Source organism: Saccostrea echinata, unplaced genomic scaffold (genome assembly GCF_033153115.1).
Source record: "Saccostrea echinata isolate AGI-Se365-2 ecotype Australia unplaced genomic scaffold, CSIRO_AGI_Sech_v1 ptg000009l, whole genome shotgun sequence".
Lineage (NCBI taxonomy): Eukaryota > Metazoa > Mollusca > Bivalvia > Ostreida > Ostreidae > Saccostrea > Saccostrea echinata.
In genome coordinates this window covers 6,990,935-7,018,683 of record NW_026889758.1, presented here as the reverse complement: position 1 = coordinate 7,018,683, position 27,749 = coordinate 6,990,935, and the positions used below count along the sequence as shown (strand labels likewise).

The 27,749-nt window shown below is 33.1% G+C and overlaps 2 protein-coding genes across 2 annotated transcripts; one reads left to right on the top strand and one right to left on the bottom strand.

The window, feature by feature from the left end:
• The first annotated feature begins 1,302 nt into the window (after positions 1-1,302).
• LOC133183236 (transmembrane protein 196-like) lies at positions 1,303-3,371 on the top strand. Its single transcript, XM_061318186.1, has 5 exons — positions 1,303-1,601; positions 1,819-2,012; positions 2,100-2,156; positions 2,237-2,500; positions 3,063-3,371. The coding sequence occupies exons 2-5, from the start codon at positions 1,863-1,865 to the stop codon at positions 3,369-3,371; spliced, it is 780 nt and encodes a 259-aa protein (XP_061174170.1). The 5' UTR covers positions 1,303-1,601; positions 1,819-1,862.
• Positions 3,372-10,301: 6,930 nt separating this feature from the next.
• On the bottom strand, positions 10,302-26,597 carry LOC133183235 (arrestin domain-containing protein 3-like). Its single transcript, XM_061318185.1, has 7 exons — positions 26,417-26,597; positions 19,809-19,949; positions 19,313-19,536; positions 14,374-14,556; positions 12,982-13,164; positions 12,501-12,663; positions 10,302-10,784 (listed from the first exon to the last, which is right to left on the bottom strand). Exons 1-7 carry the CDS (start codon positions 26,532-26,534, stop codon positions 10,603-10,605), a joined length of 1,194 nt encoding a protein of 397 aa, XP_061174169.1. The 5' UTR covers positions 26,535-26,597; the 3' UTR covers positions 10,302-10,602.
• Between the last annotated feature and the right edge of the window lie 1,152 nt (positions 26,598-27,749).

Sequence of the window (27,749 nt, the reverse complement as noted above, 5' to 3'; positions counted from 1 at the left end):
TTTTAAATATACAGGAACAAAAAATTTTAAAAAATCTCAAGAACCACTGGAACCAGAAAAATTTAACTTAATCAGTATGTGAAAACTTCCTAGTACTTTTAATATATCAAAAGCTCTTAATATTAGCAAAAATGGCTGCTGTTTTTAATCATATAATGATTCCATATATTTTTTTTTCTAATACCTTTGTGGTATGAAACAGCATATACACGACTTATTAATGCTGTCACTATAGGATTGTGTAGTATATTCAATGACAAGTGGAAACATGCATTCTCTGACGTACAAATCAGCAAAGAATGAAATTGAATTTCGCTAATTGAGGGGCATCAAAAGTGAGAGTAAGTCATTTCTTGACGTCAACAAAAAATGATCTTCATTGGTTTGTATAGACCTACGTATTATGTGTGACAAGATGTAGAGGAATCTTTGTTACTCCTCAACTGGATGTAATTGTCAAACCACAGAAAAATCGTTGTAGAAAAAAAAGAATCGCCAAAAATTAATTTCAAAAATGAATTCACTGAATCAAAGGTGAAATTTTAACAGTGAATTCCAAATACATCTTAATATAAAATTTACTGGAAGATGAATAAACAGCAAGTTTGCTTTATATTTGATTTTTTGTGTGTTGTCTGATATAATTTCTGTTTGGAGAACGTCCTCTGATTTAATTGCAGAACATTAGATAAAAGAAAGAAACATTTTGATAGAAACAAAGTTAGATTTTGAAACTACTGTATAATTTAATCATTTGCTACTGATGTTATTAAGTGAATAAATGGACTGGAACTGTTTTCTCTAAAAATAATTCATATTCAACTCCAAAATACGACCAGTCATTAACTCTGAACCAATTAAAAAACTTACAATGTCAGTACAATTTGACCGTCCTTCTCTTAACGGTCTTTGTTAAATATTAACGAAATCCAAAAAGGGATACTGACGTTTTCTACTTTGAAGTAGAGAATCCTTGGTTTATTTAAAATGTATAACCAGTGTATGGTCCTGTTGACTTATTTTAATGAATATAAGCATCTAGATTTAGCGTGCAAGAAATACAGACCCACTGTATAAGAATTTCGATTTCAGTGTGTTGTATAAATCATACACAAAAGCCACATCTGTTGTTCCCAAATTCTTCACACAGAATTGTAAGTCTGTCCATAACAGTGTAATTATTTCAATTAATAACTGATGATATTTAGACGTGGTAAATAATCTTCATGGGAACTATTAATCAAACAATGTAGACATACAACATCGATTTTTTTTTCTTTCGTCCTTTACTGCAGACAGTGTCCTGGCTCGGCTTTATTACATAGTTTGTGTACAGCCAACGGATCAATGCAAAAAGAGTTGTATCGATCGACAGCATTACGCTTCAAGTTTAGTTCTTAGATTGTCGAGTATTGGATTTCTTACGGCAAAAGACTAATATTCGGGGTCTCTTCCAGCAAACAGCTAGGTTGGCGTGTTTGACGCAATTGAAGCTTTTAATAACATGGAAAATTTGGAATCAATCAGATTTATGCGCCTCTGCAAAGGCTGTTTCAGAGTTCTATTAAGCTGATTGGATTTTAATTCAAACTGTAATATGGGTAAGATCTACAGGTGTTTGTCATATGATGAATTTCAGTAATGACTATGACTATTCTTAGATATGTAAAATCTAAGTAATTTAAAGAACTTATAGATTATGAAATACTTGGGGTACGTAATCGACAGTTTTGGCTTTCACATGTGAAATAGATTTGCTTCGTTTAGCCGTACTCATTCACTTTCACTTAAAATACATGAAATAACTTCCCTTTTTAGAGATATTCTCTTGTCGATGACAAAGCTACCCTAACATCTCCAGTATGGTTCGTTGGGATCTGGCTCTCGTGTTCTGTGCCTCTGGTTTTCACATCTTTCTGGGGGTTCTCAGTGTGTGTGTGGGTGTCATTCTCAGTATTCAGGCGGAAGTCTGGTTAGCCCACAGCGTATCGCCAATATGGAGTGGCGGTATTGTAAGTACATGTTTTGTGTCTACAAAAGGTCCTTCTCTTAATCCTATCGAACTCGTTCTCAGAAAGTATTTCTCTCTTTATTGGCAGTTTTTCATAACTGGACTAGTTGGAATACTTTGTGCAAGAAGAAAAACGTCCTATGTGGTAAGTAATTCTTTTGAATTCATTTGTTTTATTTTCAATAATAATATTATAAACAACTAATAGTATCATACTTTCTTTAGATAATGTGTTTCATTGCCATATCAGCCGTTTCCATGGTGACGACCTTTGTCAGTTTTCAACTCTTGAGAGTTGGTCTTCAGAACCATGCTACTGACGGCAGTACTTTCCAGAAGGAAGAGAAGGACCCCCTGATTCTGATTGCCCTGGTAACCGCGGGGGTAGAATGTCTGATTTGTATCCTCTCTATCCTCCTCAGCTGTCGCGTGGCCAAAATAGCAAAGGAGGAAATGTGTCAACAGCGAGAGGGGATGTTCCACATTAAGGTACTTGGACAAAAAGACATTGTGGTCGTAACCAAACCGCTCCTAGATAGTGCTAAAGACACTGTTATGTAGGCAGCGCTTATAAAGACGGTGCTAAAGACACTGTTAATTAATTGTAACGCTATATGTTCACATTTTGTTTTTAAGAATGACATTTAAGACATATATTTGTCAGATATTATGGTTGGCAAATGTATGTTTAAGAAAGTTCGGCAGAACAATCCTCGCATTTATCGTTTATGTGAATATAATTATATATTGCAACGTTTCTGTAGGACAACGAATGTATATCTCTATATTGTTCCCCATCGTAAAGAAAATCATTGATTATCCGACAATTAAACCCATCAGATCACATGATTTATTAATATTGTGAAAATTAAGAGATGAGCATGCACTGATGTAGAATTAGAAGGTGATTCATGTTAATGTATAGATAGAGTATGAAAGATTAAAATAGCAGAAAAATATTTTTCTTTTCTCTATTTTTGTATTGCCAAATTAATTCCGCTCTGGTCCTCTGATAAAAATACGATGTCAATAACACATTTTTCACGTACAGGAAAATGGTTCCTCTTTTGTGTTTACAAATATCCAGGACAACTTTAGTAACCTCGAAGAGAGCAGTGTCGACATGCAAGCGGAAGCACCGCAGTTGTCTGGTTCCCATCCGTCCATTTCGAGGAACACAAAGGGGATCCGCTATGGATGTCATGAACCAAGTTATACGTCAGAAGAATGGAATAACGGATCAAATCCGGTGTCTATACCGGTTATCAAAATTAATACAGAACTGGAGGAAGAAATTTCACAATCTGAAAGTCAGACAGGGGAAGACGGATCAGCTATTTATATAGAAATAAATAGATAAGAAATCAGAGAATCATTTATTTATGTACAACAACGAATTCTAATATAATCCATACCAAAATACTAGACTGGGAAATAAGATTCTTAATGGTAAAAAAAGGAACCGTGTAATTATGAACTCCTTAACACCCTATCTGGTGATACAACTGATTAAAATGCTAGAGTACCATCAATATCATACGTACTCGTGTGGAAATAGAACAAAGGGCTCAGGTTTCCGTTTTAATAGAGGGATATGACACCGATTTCTTGTTTCTCTTGAAACTGATTAAAGATGATTTGTCAGATATATAGTGCCTTGACTAAGTTAAATAAGATGTCTACAAATAAAGACCGGTGAAAAACTTTAATTATGTGTCTCTAAATATTGATATAGGAGATTTGTTACACCTTTCTTCTCAAACTGATCGGCCTCCACATCATGCAAAGGGATTGCAAGCCGAAACCTTTACCATAAACCAAGATATACGTCAACCCCTATGTTTGATGTGTGAAGTAGTAAAGAAAGGGCATAAGAATCGACTATCACTGATTTTTAAGGAAACAAGAATAATAGAGAAGAGGCCCTTTTTCTGTTGTAATCTTTAGTACTTTATAAAACATTTTTCCAAAGATTGCTTTGCTTTCATGAAGGTTATTCTCGTCGTAACCATAATTTTTCTTAAATACTTGGTTAAATACAAGATACAAGATACAAGATTTATTAGATTTATTAGTCCAATTTGGGCCCCCGGAGGAGCAATATAACCTCCCAGTTAATAAAACAGTGTATGGGGATTAAATGTAAAATATGTATACAGTATGTAAGGATATAAATGATATATGCATTTTCTTCAACCTCATATTTAGTTAAATTTATAAAATGCTCCCTTAAAATTGAATTCTAGCAAAAAAAAAAAAACAACTATTTTTCATTCACATTCATATAAGATTAATGTCTTCTCGAAAGAAAAAAAAACCATATTTAATTTATTTCATGGAATGCTCGAAAATTTCGTCAAAAAAAGTTACGAAACCAATTAAAATTTAAACGCCCTTAAGTTTAAATAATTATTATTTAAAAGAACCATTCATGTGGCCACAGTCAGTTGGATTTTTCTCACATCGAATCTTATAACAGTATTAAAGAATTAAGACATCTGCCTCAAATTTTAATATTCTAATTTTTAAGTTTATCATAAGCATAAAAATTATCAATAAAAATGAATAATATATTCAATGGTTGATAAACTGTGATAATCAAAAATCAGGTGTTAGATAGATTTATTTTTCATTGTTGACCTTAGCGTCTTTATCATTCCTGTAACAAAAACCATGAATTCTTAAAAACATACTGATAAAGCTGATGAAGTCTGTGTTCGGACCATCTATTAAGTACTGCTTTTTTTCTGCATATCGATACTATATTACGTTCAGCTCCTTGTATCATAACCTGTTAAGACGTCACTTTTTCTCATGTGGTTTGTTTTTTACTCTTGAATTGTTTTTTTTTAAGTAAAGAAAGTTTTATATGGAAAATGTCTGCAGTATTTATCAATGAATTCAGTTTTAGAGAAACTGTGTTTCAAAGATGAGACGGTCTGAAGCAAATGTTTGTTTGAAGGTATTTACATGTACATGTATTTTGATTTTTTTTTAAATTGAAACGTATTTATAGAAATCTTTTTTATTCTTCATTTTTTCCTTTTATAGATATTAAAGGTTTGAAGTTAATATTTTCTCAGATTTTCTGTATAATATCATGACTTATATGTTGCTATAGCATTTCATAGTAAAATATAATAAAAATCTTATTTCATCTCAAAGTTATTGAAAATTCAAATTTCTGGACGCGTTTGATTGACACATCCTTGCACTTTCACAATTTTTAATTTTATTCTTAATATTGAAGAAAAGTGGCAGTTTTGTTGTGTATTAATGAAAAGTATTAAAACTATAATCCAGAAAATTCAGAGTAGAAATGTTCGAAAGCAAAACCCACTCACAGTATTGTCAGTCCGTGCTCAGTGGTGTGTGCAGACTTTAACAATTGAACACACCCGGTGAATTGTTAACATTAACAATAACAGAGCTCGTGCCCTGTTTACAGAAACAGTTTACGTTTCACGGGTGTATTCAATTTGTTAAACTCTGTACACAACACTGAGCACGGGCTGATGATATTAGTGAGGGGTTTGCTTTCGCACATTTCTACTCTGAATTTTCTGGATTATAGATGTAATGTTTTTCATTAATACAAAACAAAATCGCTTCTTTTCTTAAATATTAAGGATAAAGATAAAATTTGTGAAAGTGCAAGAATGTGTTAATCAAACGCGTCCAGGAATTCGTAGTTCCAATAATTTCCAGATAGAATAAGTTTTTAACTGTATTTTCGTGTGAAATGCTATTGCAATATATAAGTCGTGATATTATACAGAAATTTTGAGAAAATATTAACTTCAAATCTGTGTCTAAGCACCTTTAAGTATAAACAATGTTTTGTTATTAATTTCAAATTTAACGATGTTTTCAAATAAAATTATCTTGTTGGATTTGTTCAGCTCGTTCGTTGAGACTATACTGTAATCCTCAACACATATGTACATGTAAGCTTAGCCACAGATGCATAAAGAGAAGATCCAAGTCAATTAATTTTAAAAATTGTTACCATATAAGGCCGATATATTATGAATAGGAAGGCAGTAGTATCTAACCTTCCTACTATATTACATATTTAACTTACATGATGAAAAAACATAGGAAAACAGCAATAAGGTTATAGCTGTTCAAAACAACCGTTTAGTAAATCTCATAATACTGTTAGAAATTGTGATTATACGCAGATGCACAGGATACGAGCATTTTGTTCCAAATATTTTTCTTGCATTAATGAGAAATTAATGATTTTTGATTGTATTGGACTACTATTTTTTCGTGACTTTTGCTTAACAGTCGTAATAACCATAAGGTTACAAATATGATTTATGGACCCCATTGGAAAATAGTGATTATTGGTTGTTTGAATTGAAACAAGGCTTAGACCCTCTGAGGAAACGCTATAAATAACCAATAGACACTACCGAAAGGCATCTTAACTATTCATAGAAAAACAGCAAATAAATAAAAATGTACCAAAGCCAACATTTGTATAAAAAGCTTTATATTTTATATTATTAGTAAAAAAAAAAAAATATACATTAGGACAATGTGTACGCATTCTCTGCTAAAACTAACACAATCAGTCAACATGTCATTACATGTATTTTGCTAAAAAAAAAAAAAAAAAAAAAAAATTAAGAAATAAGAAAATAAGGTTGACAGTTTTTTTTAACAATTTTAAAAGGATTAGCAGTAATATAAATGCGTAATATATACTACCTAAATTTGACTTTATACATATTTCTAAATAATACTCATTTGGTAGGCTATATGAATTTGTTTCAGGCACATTACTGCTGCCATCATGATAGCATCGTCTAAAGTCTTTGGCCAGCACTTCATTTATAAACCTTATTTCTGCTTACCAAACGCATTCATTTTATCAAAGACTACCATTAGTCTAGATCGAATCAACACAGAGGTAATTTACCCTACGCAGCATGCAATCATTTCCGTAGTGGATTCCCAAATAACTAATTAAAAGATTTTTCACTTCCTGTTGTTTGAAATTTTTTTTGCAAATTCTACCACTTTTCATTATAATATTTTATGCATTTTGACAAGAGCAGCAAAAATTTTAATGGTTAAGGGATGGGATTCGCAACCATTTTCAGAAGATTATAATGGTAAAGATAAATCAACATTTCACCATTTTAACTCATTCTTGAAATATTTAGACATTCCTGATTAGCACGATCAATTAAAGGGAGGATTAGGATGACTATAAAGTTTATGACATTTGACTAATAAGTGCGACATCAGAAGGAATAAGTATATACATTTACATGTATATTGCTGAAATTCCAAAATTTTAGGATTTATGACCAAAGATTACCCGGTACTTCCTGAGGTTTTTACACACAAATGACTTTGAACGGTTGCACCCTATCAATAAAATGCAGATAACTCTCAAAAGTGGCCAGGTTATCTGTATGAATTATCGTACGAAGTGAGTGATGCGTAAAGCATTGTATTATTGACCTATAGATTACATTAATGGAAGAACCCAATTTTTAATAAATATTCCACATAGATTGCTTTGAAAATGCTCTAGATAGTTTAGAGTTAATCGACTGATTAACAGGAATCATTTTTCCTATTAAATAATTGGGAAGTTACCCAGTGGGTGTAAATAAAGAACATTAAGGTTCGTAAACCTCTGCTCTAACATAAAATGTTGCTTTATGAATCATGGAGATAACGAACAGTATTCAAGCTCAAAGTCCATTTAAACAATACAAATCGGGAGCAGAGCAAACACGAACCTCCAAAAGCAGAGGTGGGATCAGGTGCCATGAAGGAATGAGTATCCCCTACCAACCGGTCACACCGCCGTATGCTCCTTGTAATGATCGCTAAATAACTGAAAAATCCGTCGACAATTCAGTGTGTAAATAATGGCCTAACATAAACGTCAGTGAGCATATGACTTAATGATAGATTGTAATTGCTGACAAGGTCATAGTATAGACCACAGAACTTACGAAATGATGACTTTAAACGAGACTGTTGATATACTTGTTTCATCAACTTGTTTGTCAATAACTTATCTCCTTTAAGAATTTGTTCATACGTAGAGCATGCTCTTGCGTATCGAATCAACTGAGAGACATATATCCCATATGCAGGTGATAAGGGTATATTGCTGCATAAGTGAGGGAAATTGACGATTGAAAAGTTGAAGTCATCATGTTTATCATAAAGCTTTGTTGTTAAATTACCATTAACGTCTTTTTCTAGTAAAATATCCAAATATGAAACAGATGTGTCAGACTCTGTGGTATCTTTTATTTCAAGCTCACTGTGGTATATCGTGTCCACATATGAATGGAAATAACAATTGTTAATTGATAATGCGTCGTCGATACATCTAAATGTCAAGTTGAAGGCCACAGCAAGATTTCTTTTCCGCATGTTTAAGATTTTGAATAAATTCTGCTTCATATGAATACAAAAATAGGTCTGTTAATAAGGGGGCGCAATTGGTACCCATGGGAATTCCAACAGATTGTTGGAATACCTGGTCTCCAAAAACCACATAGATATTGTCAATCAGAAACTCAAGCGTTTTTTTTAATATCAACTTCAGTACTTGTGTGCACAATCAGAATGTTTTTTTTAACAAAATAATTTTGCAAGTGACCAATGAAAAGGTAAGTAAATTAACGAGTTCCATTTTTATTGAAAAAGCAGCTGTCAATGACTTTAATTTATTGTGGGGAATGATTGTATACAGAGTTGCAAAGTCGTAAGTTTTTATGTTATTGATTTTAGTAAAATTTTGTGATTTCAAATTTTCCAAAAGGTCTTTTGAATGTTTAAGTATCCACATCTGATTTACACCACTTCTCGAATATATTGTTGCACAGTACTCTTGAAGTTTCTCCTTCACTACTGTTAATATCTCAGGGAGGAGTAAAGAAGGAGACTTTGTAGAACATTTACTGGAACCCGCTATATATCTTTGTTTGTAAGGACTTTTATGAAGCTTAGGAATCCAAATTTAAATATGTTAATTCAAATTCATTTTGGTTGTTGGGAATATAAAAATATTCAAATATGACATATGATTTTGAAGAATTTCCTCCTTAGAAGGAGAGCTACGGGTATAAGTTGGATTACCACTTGTAGAATTAAATCCCAGTTCTTCTAAAATATAATTGAAATAATGAGCCTTACAAACAAAGACAATATTGTTGCCTGCTTTGTCAGTTGGGACCAGTACATACTGATCTTGTAGTCTATCTAATTCTTTTTTCACTTCTGAATTATTGTTCACAGAAGGATAGATGGTTTTCATATTGCCCCTAAATCGCTTAATGATTGATTTATCAATCTTGTCTTATTGAATCTTTTTTCCTGGCATGTACTATATGTTGAAAAGGAGATAAATAAGTTATAGTTTTATCATGCCCTATGCAGCATAATTTTCTGTCTAAAAACCATTTTTATTAATATATAGAGGACTTTTAAAAGTTTTCAAGACATTTGATCATTCAAAGTTCCCGGATAGGTGGGGGTGGGTGGGGGATTTATATTCCATTTAAAAATGCATACAACTGTATGTGTGTGCACATGCTTGTGCGCGCAAAATGACCTTTGTTCCGCAAATCTGCGTATACACAACATGCCTCTTAACCCTCAAAAGGATTCACGGCAATCGGATAAGTAGTTTTCGAGAACGCTCACGGACAAAAAAAGTACCAGGGCGAAGAATGATAATGTTAAAACAAAATGTTACCAAACTGGGGAAAATAATAAGCACCATGTGCAATTTAGAGTATGGTAAAATAATTAATACTATTGTACAAAATACGGGAATAAAGGTTGCCAAACGCCAGCCGCGGATCTAGAAGTTTTCTAAAGAGGGGGTAGTTGGGGCAAATATGGCAGAAAAACAGGGAATTGGAGATGAGTATCGTAAGGGCGATGTCAATGGGGGATAACTCGGTTGAATTTGGAAAGCCCCCCCCCCCCCATACTGATAAAAGTTATTTTCATATGTACATGTATATTAAATAACAAATTTACAACTACACTTCCAATGATAAAATTTCTACCGAGATTAAACTGGAATCAATTTAGTGCAACATCTGTACACAGGAAACAATTTTTCTTTACATTGTACTAGATATTTTAAAAAGTTTTATAAAATAAAATGTATAGAAATACAACTTCCTTTATTATATATAAAAACCGTTATATTTAACAAAAAATTCATAACAATATGAAAATACAGAAACATTTATTATTTCAAAAATTTTACTTTTTGTATGAAAAAAGACATAGGTATTCCTCACCCATTCTTGCTATGTATTCAAGTGATATGTAGGCCTATGCTTATATTAACATTAGAAATAAGACAACTTTTGCAAAATTTGAAAATAATAATAATGTTCCTAAAATCCGCAATTTATACAGAGTATATCATATTTATGTTGAAAGGGTAAATAAAACTGTATACCTGATAAATAAAACATCACAATTCAAACCCTTAAGTCTTCAAGATAATTGACAGAAAACTCGGATTCCTCAAAATAAACAGTTGTTCAGTGTTCTGAAACAACACAATAAGCAAGGCGGGGTATCTTCTATCTATCCACTCTCTTCATACAAGGTTTTGGCGAATTGACTTGAAAACTGTCCGTTTTATTTGAGATTGAGTGATATGGATAAACAGGGGCGAAAGTGATGTCGTACGAAATCTTGTCACATTCTGGATCATCTTCCACGCTTACCTTTCCTAGTACACTTTCCGTATACTTCACGCAAACTGTAAAAATTAAAATAATGTCAATGAATTAATGCTGAATGTATATTTTATACTTGATTAAAATCCCTTCCACAATCATGTCACTGTTCACATGCTATCAATGCATTCGCAAAAAAAAAAAAAAAAAAAAAAAAAAAAAAAAAAAAAATGAAAAATTGAAAAATTAACATGAAATATAAGACACTTAAACCCTAAATGGTTTTAATTAAAGCATGCTTGTAAACTCTAATATTCAACAAAAAAAAAAAAAAAAATAAAATAAAATAAAAAAATAAAAATAATCGATCTATTGAAATATTCTTTAAAACTATACTTATATCGAGAATTGTTTATTTGATAAACATTTTATGCCCGTCCGTACAATTGCGAGTGAGAATTCAATTGGCAAACAATTGACCACATCACCCGTCCAATTTAACTGCATTTCACAATTGTCCATTTTCTGGAACCAAAAATTACCGGGGTCAGCTTTTGTTATATCTGGTCTACCAGGGCTCTGTGTGCACTGACGCAAAATGCGTGCAAAATTTCGTTTGCTCGTGGGCTGATTGATAAAACAAACAATAAAGGTGACAAAGAAAAGAAATGTCCATATCTAAAAAAATATTTTCTTCACTTTTAAAAATTTCTTTTTGTCTCTTCAGAAAAAATAATTGTTGAAAGATGTTTATAGTTCCGGAATTTGACGATGAATAGGCATGTCAGTTTAAAATAGTCGCCATTTTGGCGACTTATGGAGAAATTTTAGGTGCCAATCAAAACTTTTAGGCTCCATGGCGACTAAATCAGTCGCCGATCAGAGCCCTGTGATGGATGGAAGGTAAAAATGTTACATTGGAGATTTGTAAAATAAAATCTCCGCAAATCAAACAAGAAGAAGGGCTTTTGTGGGTTACCCGAGTATCAACAGTTCTTTTAACATTCCAAGTAAGCTCCATCTGGAACTCTAGAATCATGTGGCATGAATTTTACCATTTGCTTAGAGCGCATCTATGTTCTCTATCATATTCGTAAAAGCTTGTTAATGAGTGAATAATTTTTCAAAAACAAATTACGTGTATTTACTTTTTTTTTTTTATTTTTTAAATTAATCACTCTAGAACAAGCTTTTACTGTGTTTGTATGGTGTAAATAGAAAATATTGAGGTATTTATCTTAACAATGACAAACTGTTGTCTAAAACCATCTTTAACCAGAAAAGGCAGTTTCACTCTTTTTTTTAAATATCTATGTGTTTTGAGCAGGTATGATGATTGCTTTATAATAAACTTGCACCTGTAGAAATAAAATACCGGGTATGTTGGCCTGCCTTGAATTGAAAAGGCACATTTATTAATAGAAGATCGGAAGGTCGTGGGTACAAATCCTGGCCGCCACTGACCTAAATCGATAAAAAAAAAATAGGTAGCAACTGTTCCTTCGCCAAGCGCTGATTTTCGCTTCTAGTACCGGGTACTTTGGGAAGGTGCAGTTTCTACCTATAATAAAACGTCCCAGGTTTGACGTGCAGCGCCGGGAACGAGCACCAAAACCTCCAAATCACAAAGCGAGCGCCCTACTACGAGACTCCCGCCACCAGTTTAATCTATAGTTAATTATTAATTGGATTAATCTTGAAAATGATTTTAAAAAAAACCAAACATATATTAAAAAGTAAAAAAAATAAATAAATAAAAAAGATTGTAAGGTAATATATCAAACTATATCACTACTTACTTAATTTTTTGTTGTCGTTGGTTTGGATGACTGGAGAGTTTAAGGAAACTCCTGATCCACTGTACGAAAAGTTACTGACTGAATTCTTTAAAGGCTTCGTTCCTATAACAATTTCCATTTTAACTGGCAGAGTGAACGCTGGTCCAGAGGGATGAATCTTTAACTGAAAAAAACCCACACCGACATGAAGATTCAATTACAAAATGTTCTCTTGTTTATCATTAGAATCCATTATCATTGACTTAAAGCAATTCCATAGAAATATTTGAAACAAAATGAATTTCTTTTGTGAAAGGGGAAAATATTTAAATGTACAAAGAACAAGATTTAACAAATAAAAACCAAGTTTAAATCTACATAGCTATGAAAACCATGGGGGGCATACATAAACAGGTAGCAAGAGACTAATCCCAGATATTCGTTAAATAATCTTCATTCTAACGGAGATGTCATCAGGCAGAAGTATGCGAACATTAATCACCTCGAGTACATATGAGATGTCGATGATGTCACATCCGTGAAGATAAGATGGCGGAACAGAAGGTATGACAAGTCGCTCCCCTGTCCACACACCTGTTTTCCCAGCATTCCATTTGTCCTTACACACAGATGCCACTTGATTAGTGTGAGTTTTCGATTTTTTGGACGTGTTGTAACGGACAACCTGATTGATAAAAAGAAAAAAAATCTTCATTAATAATTACTTTATAAAGTGGAGGAGGTTGCATATAAAACATCATATTGCTAACAAATTGAAATGTAATCCCTCTCTGTGAAAAGATTTTCCTTTTCACACAGGATTCAGTATTTAAATTCAGTGGGTTTTTTTTCATTTTCATAGACTATTCCAGTTTAACTCAAAATAACAAAAACGAACAAGTTGTACATAAGTCTAAAATACATTGAAACCCAACCTAAATTGTATGACAAACGATGAAACCCACCTAAATTGTATGACAAAAGATTTGACTAAAACCTTTCCATCTTAAACTTATTTATGTAGTACTAACCCGCTATCACCTGGATAGGGTGTTCACATCTCCCGACTTATTCGATATTCAAGAACATGCTCCGAGTTTAAACAAAATTTAAATCGAGGCAGGCTAAAAGTCAGCACTTCGTAAGTTTATGGTCGTTATAATTGCTTTGTAAGCAAAAAACCTATCATTGGGTTGTATTTTGGCTGACTTGTTTCATACCAGATGTTAAGCCTTTGTTTTTATATCAAATTTGACTACGGAATGTTTCGTCTACCTGATGAATACATAGGGCTAACGCGGGTGTGACCTGTCAACAGGGGATACTTACTCTTCCTTGGCACCTGATCCCACCTCTAGAATTTCCAGGGGTCCGTGTTTTATGCCCACTTCACAGAATTGTATTGTTTATAGATTTTTTTTTTTAATAGATCTTTCACTGTTCGTTATCTTCACCTTTTTCATTCATGCACAGTATATTTTTTTCACACTAGATATCTGTTGAAATCCAGTTTCATTGCCTCACAATCGATATCTATCATGAAAGTGCATTACTAGATTTATTTATAGTGTAATTTATTGGTTTTATTAATTCACAACCCCTTAGTTTTAAGACAATTTAAGTGGGCTTACTCGACTCCAATTCATCCCCTTTTCATAAAAAGAATTACTCCTTTTGTAATTTAGACATCCTCGACATACTCAATATTGTTTTCATTATCTTTCATTCACATTGCTTAAAGATATGATTGGGGGGGGGGGGGATTCCCATTCGTTTGTTAATTCGGAACAAAGCATGCCTTTCCCTCTACACTAGTCCAAGTCATCGAGTTAAATTAGATACATTAAAAGTTAACTGAACATTACCAAAGTAATTTTTTTTAAAAAGAATATACCATCAGTAACGTTACACTAGCTGCGGAAACTTTCCTGCCACTTTTGTTTTCAATCTCCACGTGGATGGGAATTCCTTCCCCAGGAACGAATCCAATTGTCTCTAAATAAAGTGTGGCACAAATTGGTCCGGACTTACAACACAGGCAGCAAAGAGTCATCTCGTTACTTGCATCTGTCGATTGCTGTCACAAAGAAAATCAAATAAATTCATGTTTCATAGATTTAGAAATAAGAAACTAAATAAATATTCATAAGTAATCTCTTCTAAGATAATAAAATAGGCTATTGCTGTAAGTAAAAGAAAATTTAATCCTACTTTCTTTTAAAAATATAAATATGATTACTGTATTGAATTGGAAGATGCTTTTCTAATGATTTAAACTATGACTATTAAAAACTACAGTTGTATCCCTCTGGTGCATTGACTCCATGAGGAATGGGTTCATGACAGAAGCTTATATTTATGATGGGAGTCCGTTAATAATTTAAAGAGGAAGGGGCATTTTCTGTCAGGATACTTCATATAAGCAACAAATTCTCAGAGGACTTGGTAGAGTCAATAAAATGTTGCAAACACATTAATTATCAAACTGTAATAATGCAAGAAAATGTAACGTGAAACAAGTATCCTGTAATTTCAAAAAGCAAGTTTTGAAATATGCATATTTATACGCTTCGTAACATGAATAATGTATACGTACTTTTAAGAGTTTTACTAAAAGCGAAGCATCATATCCCATCTCTAGATTATCATATATATAAAGGATGTGAAAAGTCATGAAAGTTACACCTGGGCAGTTTATACAACATTGAAATTTACTAGTGACGTCAGTTTTCAATGCAAGAGCCTGCCACTGTCAATATTTGTGATATTTCTGATTCTTCTTAATGAAGCAGTCACAAAAGGAAATTTTTAAAGTGCAAATTTGTTTTTGTAGACACAAGGTCGTTTCTCCATCTTTTGTTTTGCTGTAATAATATTATCGGTGAAAATAATCACATTCCCACACGTCTTACATAATTTAGATTCGTTTCGTACATATGGCCCAGTTTCAAATTAAGAGGAAACAGCTTTAAATTTGTTATTTTTTTTTGCAAGAAATAATATTTGAATGAAAAAGGCGTAAATAACGAACATTGATCGATCTCAAAAAGAAAAAAAAACTACATTGAATACAAATCTGTAAGCAGGGCATAAATAATGGAACCCCAGAAATTCCATATGTGAGATCAGGTGTCTCGCAGGAGTAAACATTCCCTAAACTAACATACATATTTGAAATTGATTTTCACTCTTTCCCATCTCTCAAAAATATACATGTCCTCTGAATATGAAAAATATGAATTAAGCAAAGATAAATTTTTATGTTCTTGAGCGCCCATATTTAACAAACGCATACCTTACAAGTGCTCAGAAAATGCTCAGAATCTTAGCATTTACACAGAACGTTACTCTCACGATACATGTAATAAACATCTATACACTTTACAGTTGTGGCTATTATGCATATAAATCACGAGGAAGTCTTCTGAATGATATGATATTCAGACTAATAACTCAGCTACATCTGACTACTTATACAAGAAGCTAATATTGTACTTATAAATTTGCTATCACTGAATATCATTTCCTTATTTCTTATAAAAATGATGGTCGTTTATCAATAACACCGCTAAGCAAGCCATCTAGATTTCTAGGAAAGTGGCTCTTCCATCAAAATAAAACAAACAATGACGTACTTATCAATAATACAATATTTAATATACTTTATCCTTTGAATGATAATTTATAAAGACATAAATATAAACAATAAAATGTTATTGCAGATATTACAGAAAAAAATTACAAAACCCGATTACTTGGCCCTGGATTATGTATTTTTTCTGCAACAGCTGCAAAATTAATTCCCATTCTAACCAAAAAAACAAACAAACAAACAAACAAACCAAAAAAAAAAAAAAACAAAAAACAAAAAAAAAAAAAAAAAAAAAAAACAAAAAACCAACAACAACAACATCAACATTTTATTGTTATAAGTTATATGTAATGCGAAGGTCATTAAAAAAAATTCGTGGACTTTTGTCATTATTTTTTTTTTACATTCACATTTCCAAATATTTTTCCTTAAGATTCTTTGCAAATTAGAAAAAAAAATCATATTCTCATGAACTACCGTGGGATGAGTAAGAATACTTCCACTGTGATGTGACTGAAGTCAAAACATAATGCTTTTTTCTGTTAAATAACAAAAATATGTGGCAAGTCATCAGAAAAATAATGAAAATATAAGAGATGAATTTAATTTTTGAGAATTCACGAAGTACATGAACTACAACGCTTCACGCCTGCATATTTATCATGAAGCGCTAACGCGCTTCATGAAATATGCCGGCGTGAAGCGTCGTAGTTCATGTCCTCATGAATTCTCAAAAATTAAATTCATCTCTTAAATTCAACGTCATATCGTAACCAAATTTGTATACATATTTTAACAATAAATCTAAATAATTTAAACTTTAAAAATGAAATACATATAATATATATTTTGATAAACTTCGAAGCTATTTGAAAATTAAAAAATGTGATCATGGAGCATGTCAAAATTTAGTTACATACTAACAATACTCAGTATAATGTCTATTGTCATATCCCTGTAACATAGTGCTAAAATAAAATAAAATATAAAGGTTAAATTGGGTATATATAGTAGCATCATTTCACTTCCCAAATTGGAATATGTAAAATATATATACATAGCAGCGAGGGGCAATGCAATTTTAAGATGCACTTACAAAACTACGAAATAAACTCTGAAAATTCTGGCGAGAACAGGAAATATATCAAAAGTGAGCCATGTATTTATATTCAAATGGTGGATGTAGAGAGTCCGTATCGGACAATTGACGAACTGAGAAAGAACGGATTATTTGTGAAAATCTGGTAAAAAAAAAGAGTAACATCATAAAATGTGAAGGATGTTTCACTATTGTGGAACGTATGAAAGTTATGGGGTTATAAAAATGAAAACACTGAGGAACTAATTAATTATGAGCAAACTAGGTGTCAAGAGGTACAATGAAAAAGGTCATGAAGGTGGAGATAGCGAAAAATGATCGATCTAAAAAAACAAACAAACAATACAAATCTGTGAACAGGGCTTAAAACATGCCCCCCCCCCAAAAAAAAAAAAATTTTATGTTGGATCAGGTGCCTGGGAATAGTAAGCATCCCCTGTCGACCGGTTACACCCAACGTAAGCTTATGCATTGATCAGATTGACGAAATATTCCGTAGTCAAATTTAGCATATTTACATTTCACATGCATTTTGTTATATTGATTGATGGTATGTTGTTTCACGTCCCATTCGAGATTTTTTTTCAGTCATATAGAGACGTCATCATATACCAGTGAAGGGCTTCAAATTTAGACTTATCCTCGGCACTAAGGGCCATTGAGCAGTGAGGGTTCTTTATCTTGCCGCCTACCGTGACACAGACCTCGGTTTTTAAGGTCTCATCCGAAAGACCCGTGACTTTCACTTCTAGTGCCGGGCTCTTGTCGAAGGAACAGTCACCACCTATGTTTACATCTTAGGTTTGATGTGGCGCGGCGAACAAGAATCGAACGCCGGCCTCCCGATCACGAAGCGAATGCCCTACCACTAGGCAACCGTGACCGGTTTGTATTTTGTTATAAAGTGTGTGGAAAGTTATGGCATTCAAAACACCATAACACGGACAGAGAGGTCAAAAGGTTAAAGTTTGAGTTTTATTTTGACGTCACTAACTTTGAACGCCATGCAAGTGCAACTTCATAAGCAAAAATCTTAATTAATGCTCACATTGAACAGAAGCTGTTGCAATGGCTCTTCCATTAATTGTTTACTTGAACGAAGGATAACACAGGGATTTTGAAAAATAAATCACATTTGCAGACAAGGCAAGTAGTTTAAAGATGTAAAAGAAGTAAAAGTTAAAAGATGTAAATATTGCGCGTTACTCAATTGGTTTGCACACACCGTTGCAGTTATGAGACTACATCTTGCAAGAATAATAATAATATGATGCTTAAATATAAAAAAGGCCTAACAATTGGTATGAAATATATCAGTCAAAATACGACCAAGTGACAGGTTGTGTTTGCTAACAAGGTCATTATAATGACCATAGAATTTACAAAATAATGACTTTAAAAGAGGTTGCTGACATATCTGTGACATCAGTTTATTTGTCAGTAGCCTGTCTCGGTTTAAAAATACTCCGAGCATGCTCTTGAGTATCGAATAAGTAGGGAGACATAAACACCATATGACAACTATATGCCGGTGATAGCGGAATATTACAACATAAATAAGGAAAAACTAATGATGGAAAAACTGTAGTCATTCAGTTTTTCATATAATTTAGTTGTTAGTCGGCCTTTATAGTCTATAGTCAGTAAAACATCTAAATATGAAACAGATGTGGCAGACTCTGCGGGGTTTTTTATTTCGAGTTCACTGGGATATATCGAGTGGACATATGAATGGAAGCAACTGTTGTTAATTGATAAAACGTCGTCGATATATCTGAATGTCAAGTTGAAGACCACAACAAGTGATTTCTTCTTCTCATGAAGAAGTTTTTAAATGAATGTTCTATATTCATTTTCATTGATTGGGTAATGTGCCAAAGATAGAGGGGGAGTATTTTGAGAAACGATATTGACGTCAAGACTTCTCCGTGGTGACAAAACATATTAAATTCAAATTGTTAAGTATCGTGGGTTTCATTTGACCAAATGAAATGAAATTGCACACATCAGCAAAATAAATGCTTATATATTATGATAAAGTGTTGATCTTGAATTTCTGAAAATAAAAACAAAACATATTTTTTTAATGACCCTCGTATGATACGACCCACATAAAAGTCACCGTGTATAACTTAACTGCACCTGTAATCGTAAGTCGTTGTTCAAGTCAAGGTGATTGATGACGGTGAAAAGTTTCATGGTAGTGTGCTCTATTTCATACAGTTTCCTGATTCTGGCAGACACGTAATAACGTATACGACCAATGGACCCCTCATAGGAAGTAGGACAATCCGCGGGAAGATGGAACTCAAATGGAAGGGAGTGGAACCCAGCGGGGAGGGTCTGCACATGGTTGCCGCTGTTGCCTACATCAGATGGTAAAAAATTAAGTTTTTTTTTATCATAACCATTGATTATCAAAATTTTTCTATGAAACAAAAAAGTTAGTTTCAGAATAAAAAAGGCAGCAACAATATGTCACATCATGGAGATGTGAATACAATACAAATGCTTTATGTTTAGGAATCATATTTTACTATTTGAATATAAATGCCAGTTATCAAAGAATGCGGAGTTAAGATATAAATAAGGCCTATTAAACACGTAGATAAGGCTTCACACTATTGGGATTCTTCACCATAAACATGAACGGTGTGGTCAAAATATATTTCTTCACTAGAGAAGTGCTTGGCCACAGCTTTTTTGTTCTTTCCATGACCACTGGAATGTTTTTCCACCCAACCAACATTAGCGTAACCATGGAAGCGTAGTAATATGTCTACAATAATAACAAAAATATCGTTAATTTCTAAACTTATGGATTTACCAGAGAACAGCTATGTATACAGAGAAAGGATATGATATACAATATATAGTATTTACAATAATAAGCGCACAGAAATGCATAGAATATTATACATTATGTACACACATACACTTAACGAGACTATTATATAATCTGTTTCAAAAAAGGCCTGAGAAAAAGACGAAAATACACCAAAACTGATGCATTAAGATGGAAGAGCTATAATAGAGACATTTTAAGCAGATATTTATAAAGCATTCCTCCTACCGGATTACAGGGTCTGAGTTAAACGCCAATTACAGATTTCCTTAACGGGGAAACGAATTTAGAGGAGTAATTAATTGAAGGCAATGCTTATGTACAGTAAATATTTATCATATCTGTTAGTTCAAATGAAATAATGAGGTTATCGATGATATTTGTTTTTCATGTCGCTATCGTAATTGCATGACAGAACAATACAGTTTAAATCCAGGCAATTTATCCACGCTTTCGAATGCGTTCAAAATACTATACACAAAACGAGTCATTACAAACCTCCTCATAATCGGATTTATGTAGTGAATGCGTTATAAATCCATTTATCACAGCGCCCCACGTGGAAGGATGCGCGCGCAATATATGCGCAAGCATTTGTACATTCCATTCTCACACCATTTCCAAATGTTGCACGTTTAGGGTTTGCTGTGAATTTTTAAGAAAATTTAGAATATTGCACAATTACATTGTCAAAAGACTGTGGTGTACAAAGACAATGACATTGTCAAAAGACTGTGGCGTACAAAGACGAGGTTTTTCTGATTGTTTGCACTAATTGTACCGTTAGTGTACTTCAACATGCTAGAGTTTTTGACTTCGCGCCGAAAGGGCTGTAAGGAGGGTATGGACGTTAGCCGAGGCTCTTACTTGTAGGAGTATCGTTGCTGTAAATATTGACAAAGATGTCCACAACATCTATAGTCGCCAAAGCCAAACAAGGCATTACAAAATGGAGAGAGAGAATAACGTCAATACCAGCAATGAGGAGGACATGCATAATACTACTACTACACACAGCACAAACGGTATGTCATCTTGTATGCCTACATCAATTATTAGTATAATGTTTTCACTGTTGTATCAATTACATTTAAAAAAAAAAAAAAAAAAAAAAAAAAAAAAAAATGCACAAGAAAATATTAAATGTTCAGTTAATCGATCATTCTGTTAAAATCAGTGGGAAAAGGCAAAGAATAAGCTAATCATTACAATTGGTTTTAGTGTATTTAGTAGAATCTAAATTTAAGCACACCCTCTTCAACCACAGAGTTTAGAGCAATATAAATATAATTATGCACACGTTAAGACTGGGTTCCATAAAACTCCCATTGACTTGAATTAATTTAACCTCATACTCTTAAGATCACGCACTCGGCATCGTCGGTCATTGTTCCGATGTTGTAAGCGCCCGAGTATATACTTCATGGAGCCTTAAGGCTATAATAATAAGACTAATTTATTTATTTACCAATCAATAAGCTTTGAAAGGGGGGCATATATATATATATATAATTTATAAAAACAATACAATTACGTTTATAGCAAGTAATGGCTGCATTATGTGCAATATTAACCTGATCCTCACTTGCAATATTTAACTGTCCTCGCTAGCATCCCTCATACAATTGAAAGACTAGTGTTTCGATGCCAAATATCGTTACTTATTGTGTATATATGTGCACATTGTTATAAAATATGTATTTTAAGCTTGTTCTCCCTTCGATTAACATCTTCGTGTCCGTCCTCAACAAATCAGCAACCCCGGCCTGGGGAACAATTTTTGAAAGAGAAAACCTTAAATTCCGTTACTCCTAGGCATTCAATTAATAAACATCGGTCATTCTTAAGTAAATATTAAACTACTTCCAATATTTATGCATGTCATGTTCCACCAAAGCAAGAATTAGGCGATGAGTTGAGAAATGGTTTTAATTTAATTTAGGGCGCATGGAGTGAAGAGCAAATTAATTAATTAATTAATTGAAATTAATTTCAGTAGATCTGTATCAAGACAAATTCAGTATATGTTGCTGAGTGAAATAGCTATGGGCGAATGGCTGTTCCTTTTTCCTTAACACCTCTATCAAAACTAGGCCCATAAATCATGGAGGGGGATCAATATCCACATAACAATAAACCAAAAATTCTATAGATTGAGGGCCATAATCGGTATGATAGCACCATTGACAAGATCTTTACCTGGCAAAATGGATACAAAAAATCGTTTTTAGGCTATTGTCTAGAAAACCAGATGATTTTTTGCGTACTTGGCTTCGAATAACTACTATGTCAAACGCCTTCCATTTGTTGTTACACATCGTCACAAATAAATAAATAAATGAAGTGATTAATAAATTAATTAAACACAAATGAAATATTATCTTTTTTTTTCACTCGTCAGGTCACAACCTGGTTCGAAATAGGAAACGCATTTATTTATCTTGATGTCTTTCTGTTTTGCAAGTTCAGCTCACGCCAACATTTGCTCAAAATTGATGACACGTTTGGCGATTTTGGTCAGCATTGGGAATTCTTCAATGCGTTGAACATTTGTTCCCGTCACAAAAATTAATTCATCTGGGTTTGGAAATTGATACATGTCAAGTTTGTATTCTGACGAAAAGCTAATTAAACCTAAGATTTTGCTGATAGGAAGGGCCAATAAATCTTAAAAGTCACTTCAAATGAAATGCAATTCTTTCAGTGCCGTCTTACCGCTCTGTTACCAGCGTTCCCACGATGCAATGATTGGCATAAAAAAATGCAGCAACTTTTCTTTTGTATAAAGACCATTTGTTTTTATGTCATTTAAATTTTGAATCACTTTATATTTATTTCTTTACGATATGGCTGATTAAGCAGTAATATTCTTAAGCGCAGACGGAAGGCATACTGGCTGCGGGAAAGCCAGCATATGGTTATACACCTATAATTGTAGTAAAGTTATTTTGGTTACGATTAGATCACACAACTTTATAAACAGACGTCAAAATATGTAAGATCTATACAGTTTGATTTGATGTTTAGTATATTTATAAATGACTTATACACGTTTTTAGATTTTACCTTATTAAATTGAGATCTCCATCTTAGAATTACTTGATCACACTTCACATGTTATCATCACGGAAGTACTATTTCATTTATCAATATTACTTACATATACAGTGTCAAATTTTACAATATACAAATACATGTATAGATTATTTAGTATGTATACACATAAATTTTTTGTACTGTTTGTAATTGTAGAAATCATGCTTGTTGTGATGCCTGAAAGGGCCCTGATTTGGAAATAAAGAATCTTATCTACCATACTATCATCATCAATAAATAAATAAATAAATAGTGTATTCCATCTCATGTTCTCATTAATGTTAATACATGTATGTATCCAACAGTAGATAATTAACTATCTTTAGTAAGAAAACCTTTTTTATACTAAGCACTTTAAGTTTAAACTCGGCACTGCATAAGTACAACCTCGTTATATAAAACGAGTACTTTCATCACGTAGGCGTTAAACTGCAGGGGGGGGGGGGGGGGGGCAGTAGGGTAATGAGACACAGTTACTCTCTGTATTGTTAATTATTAGTCATGCACCATTGTTTACGGATTAGAGCAAACATTCCTGGTAATTTATTATTTATATTAACCTTAAACTAGATGTGTTGCGTCTCAATATAATGAATCAATTCAATTATTTGGAAGAGAACAATTTAAATGTTATCATTCATAGATTATAAACCCTACAGGTCAATAGAATAAGAAAGACATTTGAACTTTTTCTCTAGATATTTGGTTCATCTGTTCATTTTAATCACAGGCTTCTATAGCAGTAAATTTTAGTATGTTGTAACAAAGCAAGAGAGGAATGTGCTAGAATGGAGTTCCTAATCCGATATTCTATTGCGGGGCAAATGACCTTGGCTGTGTAAAGATATGCATTGATAAAACTGCCGAATCCTTAAATAAGTTCAGTAAAGTTAACTATAGGGTCGTTTCCAGATGTGATGGGAAGTTCGATCAGGAAAAAGATCGCAAAAGTAATTAACTCAGTTACCAAGCATAATTAATCTAGTTACAACAGAGGATATTTTATATATACAATTCGTCTGGCAGTAAGCTAAAATTTTTAAAAGCGGGCTTAAAAACATAGTGAACTGCCAACTTGATTTAATATTATCATTTATAGTAGTAGTAGTATCATTGATATATATTGTGGGGGTCACGGCTGGTTTTGTGAGTAGAGTGTTAAGCTACCCCCACGTTTGTGGCGGCGTGCATATTACATGAGTAACTATGCACGTTTGGCGGATTTAGCTTAACACACTTCATCTCGACTAGCGCCGCTGTGAACAGGGCGCAGCTGCAACATAATTATTTTGACAACTGGTCAATGGAAAACAATTGACAGAACATTGATTAATTGAAATATTGTTTGGCTTAAACATAAACTTACTACAATTCATTGAATTGAGTGAGTATTGATTGATTGAACATTGATTGATTGAACATTGATTGATTGAATATTGAAACATTGATTGATTGAACATTGATTGATTGAATATTGATTGATTGATTGAATATTGATTGATATTATTGAAAATGGATTGATTCATTGGACTGAAACTTTTTGATTGATTCAACTGAATATTCATTAATTGATTGGATATTCATTAATTGAATTGATAAATTTATTGATTGATTGATTGATTGAACTTGATATTGATTGATTCAATTGAATATTGATTGATTGATTGAATATTGTTTTATAAGGCTGGCGCACCGCAAAATTTGAAAAGCAAACGCCAGTCTTATAGTGTAAAAAATGACATGTGTACAGTTAATATTGATTGATTGATTGATTGTTTGCTTTGATTGGAGGTGTGCCAAAAACCAATTGGGTCGGCACCCACTGAACACATGTATCTTAAATAATTGATCTGCAACCAGCCGTGGCCATATGATGCCAAACTTAATAAATAAATAATTAAGAAATGGTGTCACTTGTTTTTTAGTGGTAGTCTGTGATAATCGGATTTATGTAGTGAATGCGTTATAAATCCATTTATCACAGCGCCCCACGTGGAAGGATGCGCGCGCAATATATGCGCAAGCATTTGTACATTCCATTCTCACACCATTTCCAAATGTTGCACGTTTAGGGTTTGCTGTGAATTTTTAAGAAAATTACCCGCCCTTCCACACCCCATATTACTTTGAGTTGTTTTCTGCGCCGAGTTCTTTTCATTTCAGAGAAAGAGGCCTAAGGAGCCAAGCTGTCAATCATTCTAAGACCTTGCCTTAGTCATGACCGGCCAAAGCTGCCATTCCTTGCCATACAGTGATGAATGCTATCGTGATGGACACTTCCAAGTACCAGAAGGAAGGACTTCGCTCACCCAATCGTATTGGCTTATTGACTCTAAACAGGGTGAAGCTGCAACACGATAACTATCGATCAAGGACTAGATAACACCCATCGTCACGGCTGGTCATCTTATTATGCGGACAGTATTGTCTCTGTAATTAACAGAGGGAAGAGCCAGTTGGAGAGATACATCGAATAGCGCTTAACACAAATCATCTTGACACGCGTCGCTGTTAACAGGGCGCAGCTGCAACTTGATTATGTGGATGACTTATCGATGGAAAACAATTAATTGACTTGATAATTAACACAGAATATTGATTAATTTATTGAAATATTGTTTGGCTTAAACATAAACTTACTACAATTCATTGAATTGAGTGAGTATTGATTGATTGAACATTGATTGATTGAACATTGATTGATTGAATATTGAAACATTGATTGATTGAACATTGATTGATTGAATATTGATTGATTGATTGAATATTGATTGATATTATTGAAAATGGATTGATTCATTGGACTGAAACTTTTTGATTGATTCAACTGAATATTCATTAATTGATTGGATATTCATTAATTGAATTGATAAATTTATTGATTGATTGATTGATTGAACTTGATATTGATTGATTCAATTGAATATTGATTGATTGATTGAATATTGTTTTATAAGGCTGGCGCACCGCAAAATTTGAAAAGCAAACGCCAGTCTTATAGTGTAAAAAATGACATGTGTACAGTTAATATTGATTGATTGATTGATTGTTTGCTTTGATTGGAGGTGTGCCAAAAACCAATTGGGTCGGCACCCACTGAACACATGTATCTTAAATAATTGATCTGCAACCAGCCGTGGCCATATGATGCCAAACTTAATAAATAAATAATTAAGAAATGGTGTCACTTGTTTTTTAGTGGTAGTCTGTGATAATCAAAACAATTTCATCAATCTTATGACGATCACTCTCGCCAAATAAATAATTCAACATTTTATGGTCTTTCTTACGTTGAAAATTCTCACCTTGAATTTTTAATTTCCCAGAAAGCTCCAGGACAACAGACCCACAAAGAGGGTTGCCGGAAACACAAACACCGTCAGGATTTTTGAATTCTATATCAAATCTATCTAGTTTTCCCATGTTAAAGGGGATGATTCTTAGAGGACGTCAACTTCCATATCTATTTCTTTTTTATTTTAAACGTCCATTGCCTGAAAATAGATTAAAAAAATAATTTGAATTCTAAAATACTAGTATATTTATTTCAAAAGAGATCAAGTACATTGTGAGTTACACAATCTGACCAAGTACTTTTTGTGATAATAATATGTAAAGCTTATTGTGATATGAATCAAATTAAAAGAGATTGGCTGATCTTTAGGCTAAATGCGTTTCATAAAGTTATTAAAGTACAATACAAAAGAAGCAAGAGACTAAGCCTTATGAATTTCTCAGACTATATTTAACTTGATTATTAAACGCAGCTCCCACCTGAAAATTTTGTATTCATGTAATATGAAATTTCAATTTGCTACAGAAACGCAGCCCCCACCTGAGAATTCTGTATTTATGTAATATGAAATTTCAATTTACTACAGAAAGGCAGCTCTCACCTGAGAATTCTGTATTCATGTAATATGAAATTTCAAATAGAGAACGCTGTTCGTGATTTCATTTATTTGTTGGACCTTCAAGGCCCCTGGACACCGAAAAAGCAATCTGTTTGCATCACTACACTCATCTTCGGAAAGCCAAGGTTTACCACCCTCTTCGCAAACCTCTGACAGATTTCACAACTAGATCAGGACATTTTTCTAGGCAATCAATTTACTTTACTATATCTAAATCTGTGACCAATTCTATGGAAATTTTTCTAGCCGATCAAAGTACACAACTATATCTCAATCTGTGACCAATTCTATGGACATTTATCTAGCCAATCAGGTAACAACATAGAACATTTTTCTAGCCAATCAGGTAACAACTTAGGACATTTTTCTAGCCAATCAGGTAACAACGTACGGTTCCGTACCCATTGCAAACAAGAAATGCAGGTGTACTAGAAAGTCGAGAAAGAAGGTTATAAAGGTACATTAATAACAGATTATTTTGTAAAAATAGAAATAAAGCGAGGACAGGATGTTTATTTGGGTACAACTAAGACAAAGATTTATATCGCTAATACAAAGCTCCCCTGGAGAAACACTTCGTATCAATGAAACACCACTGTCATTTGGCGTTATGTAATGTAAAAAACAACCATAAACATTCTTATATTAGCAATTTAATTTTCAGAGGTTTGTGATGAGCGTAGCAGGTGCTTTAAAGATTGACCTACCCCTCAGAAGCCTGAGA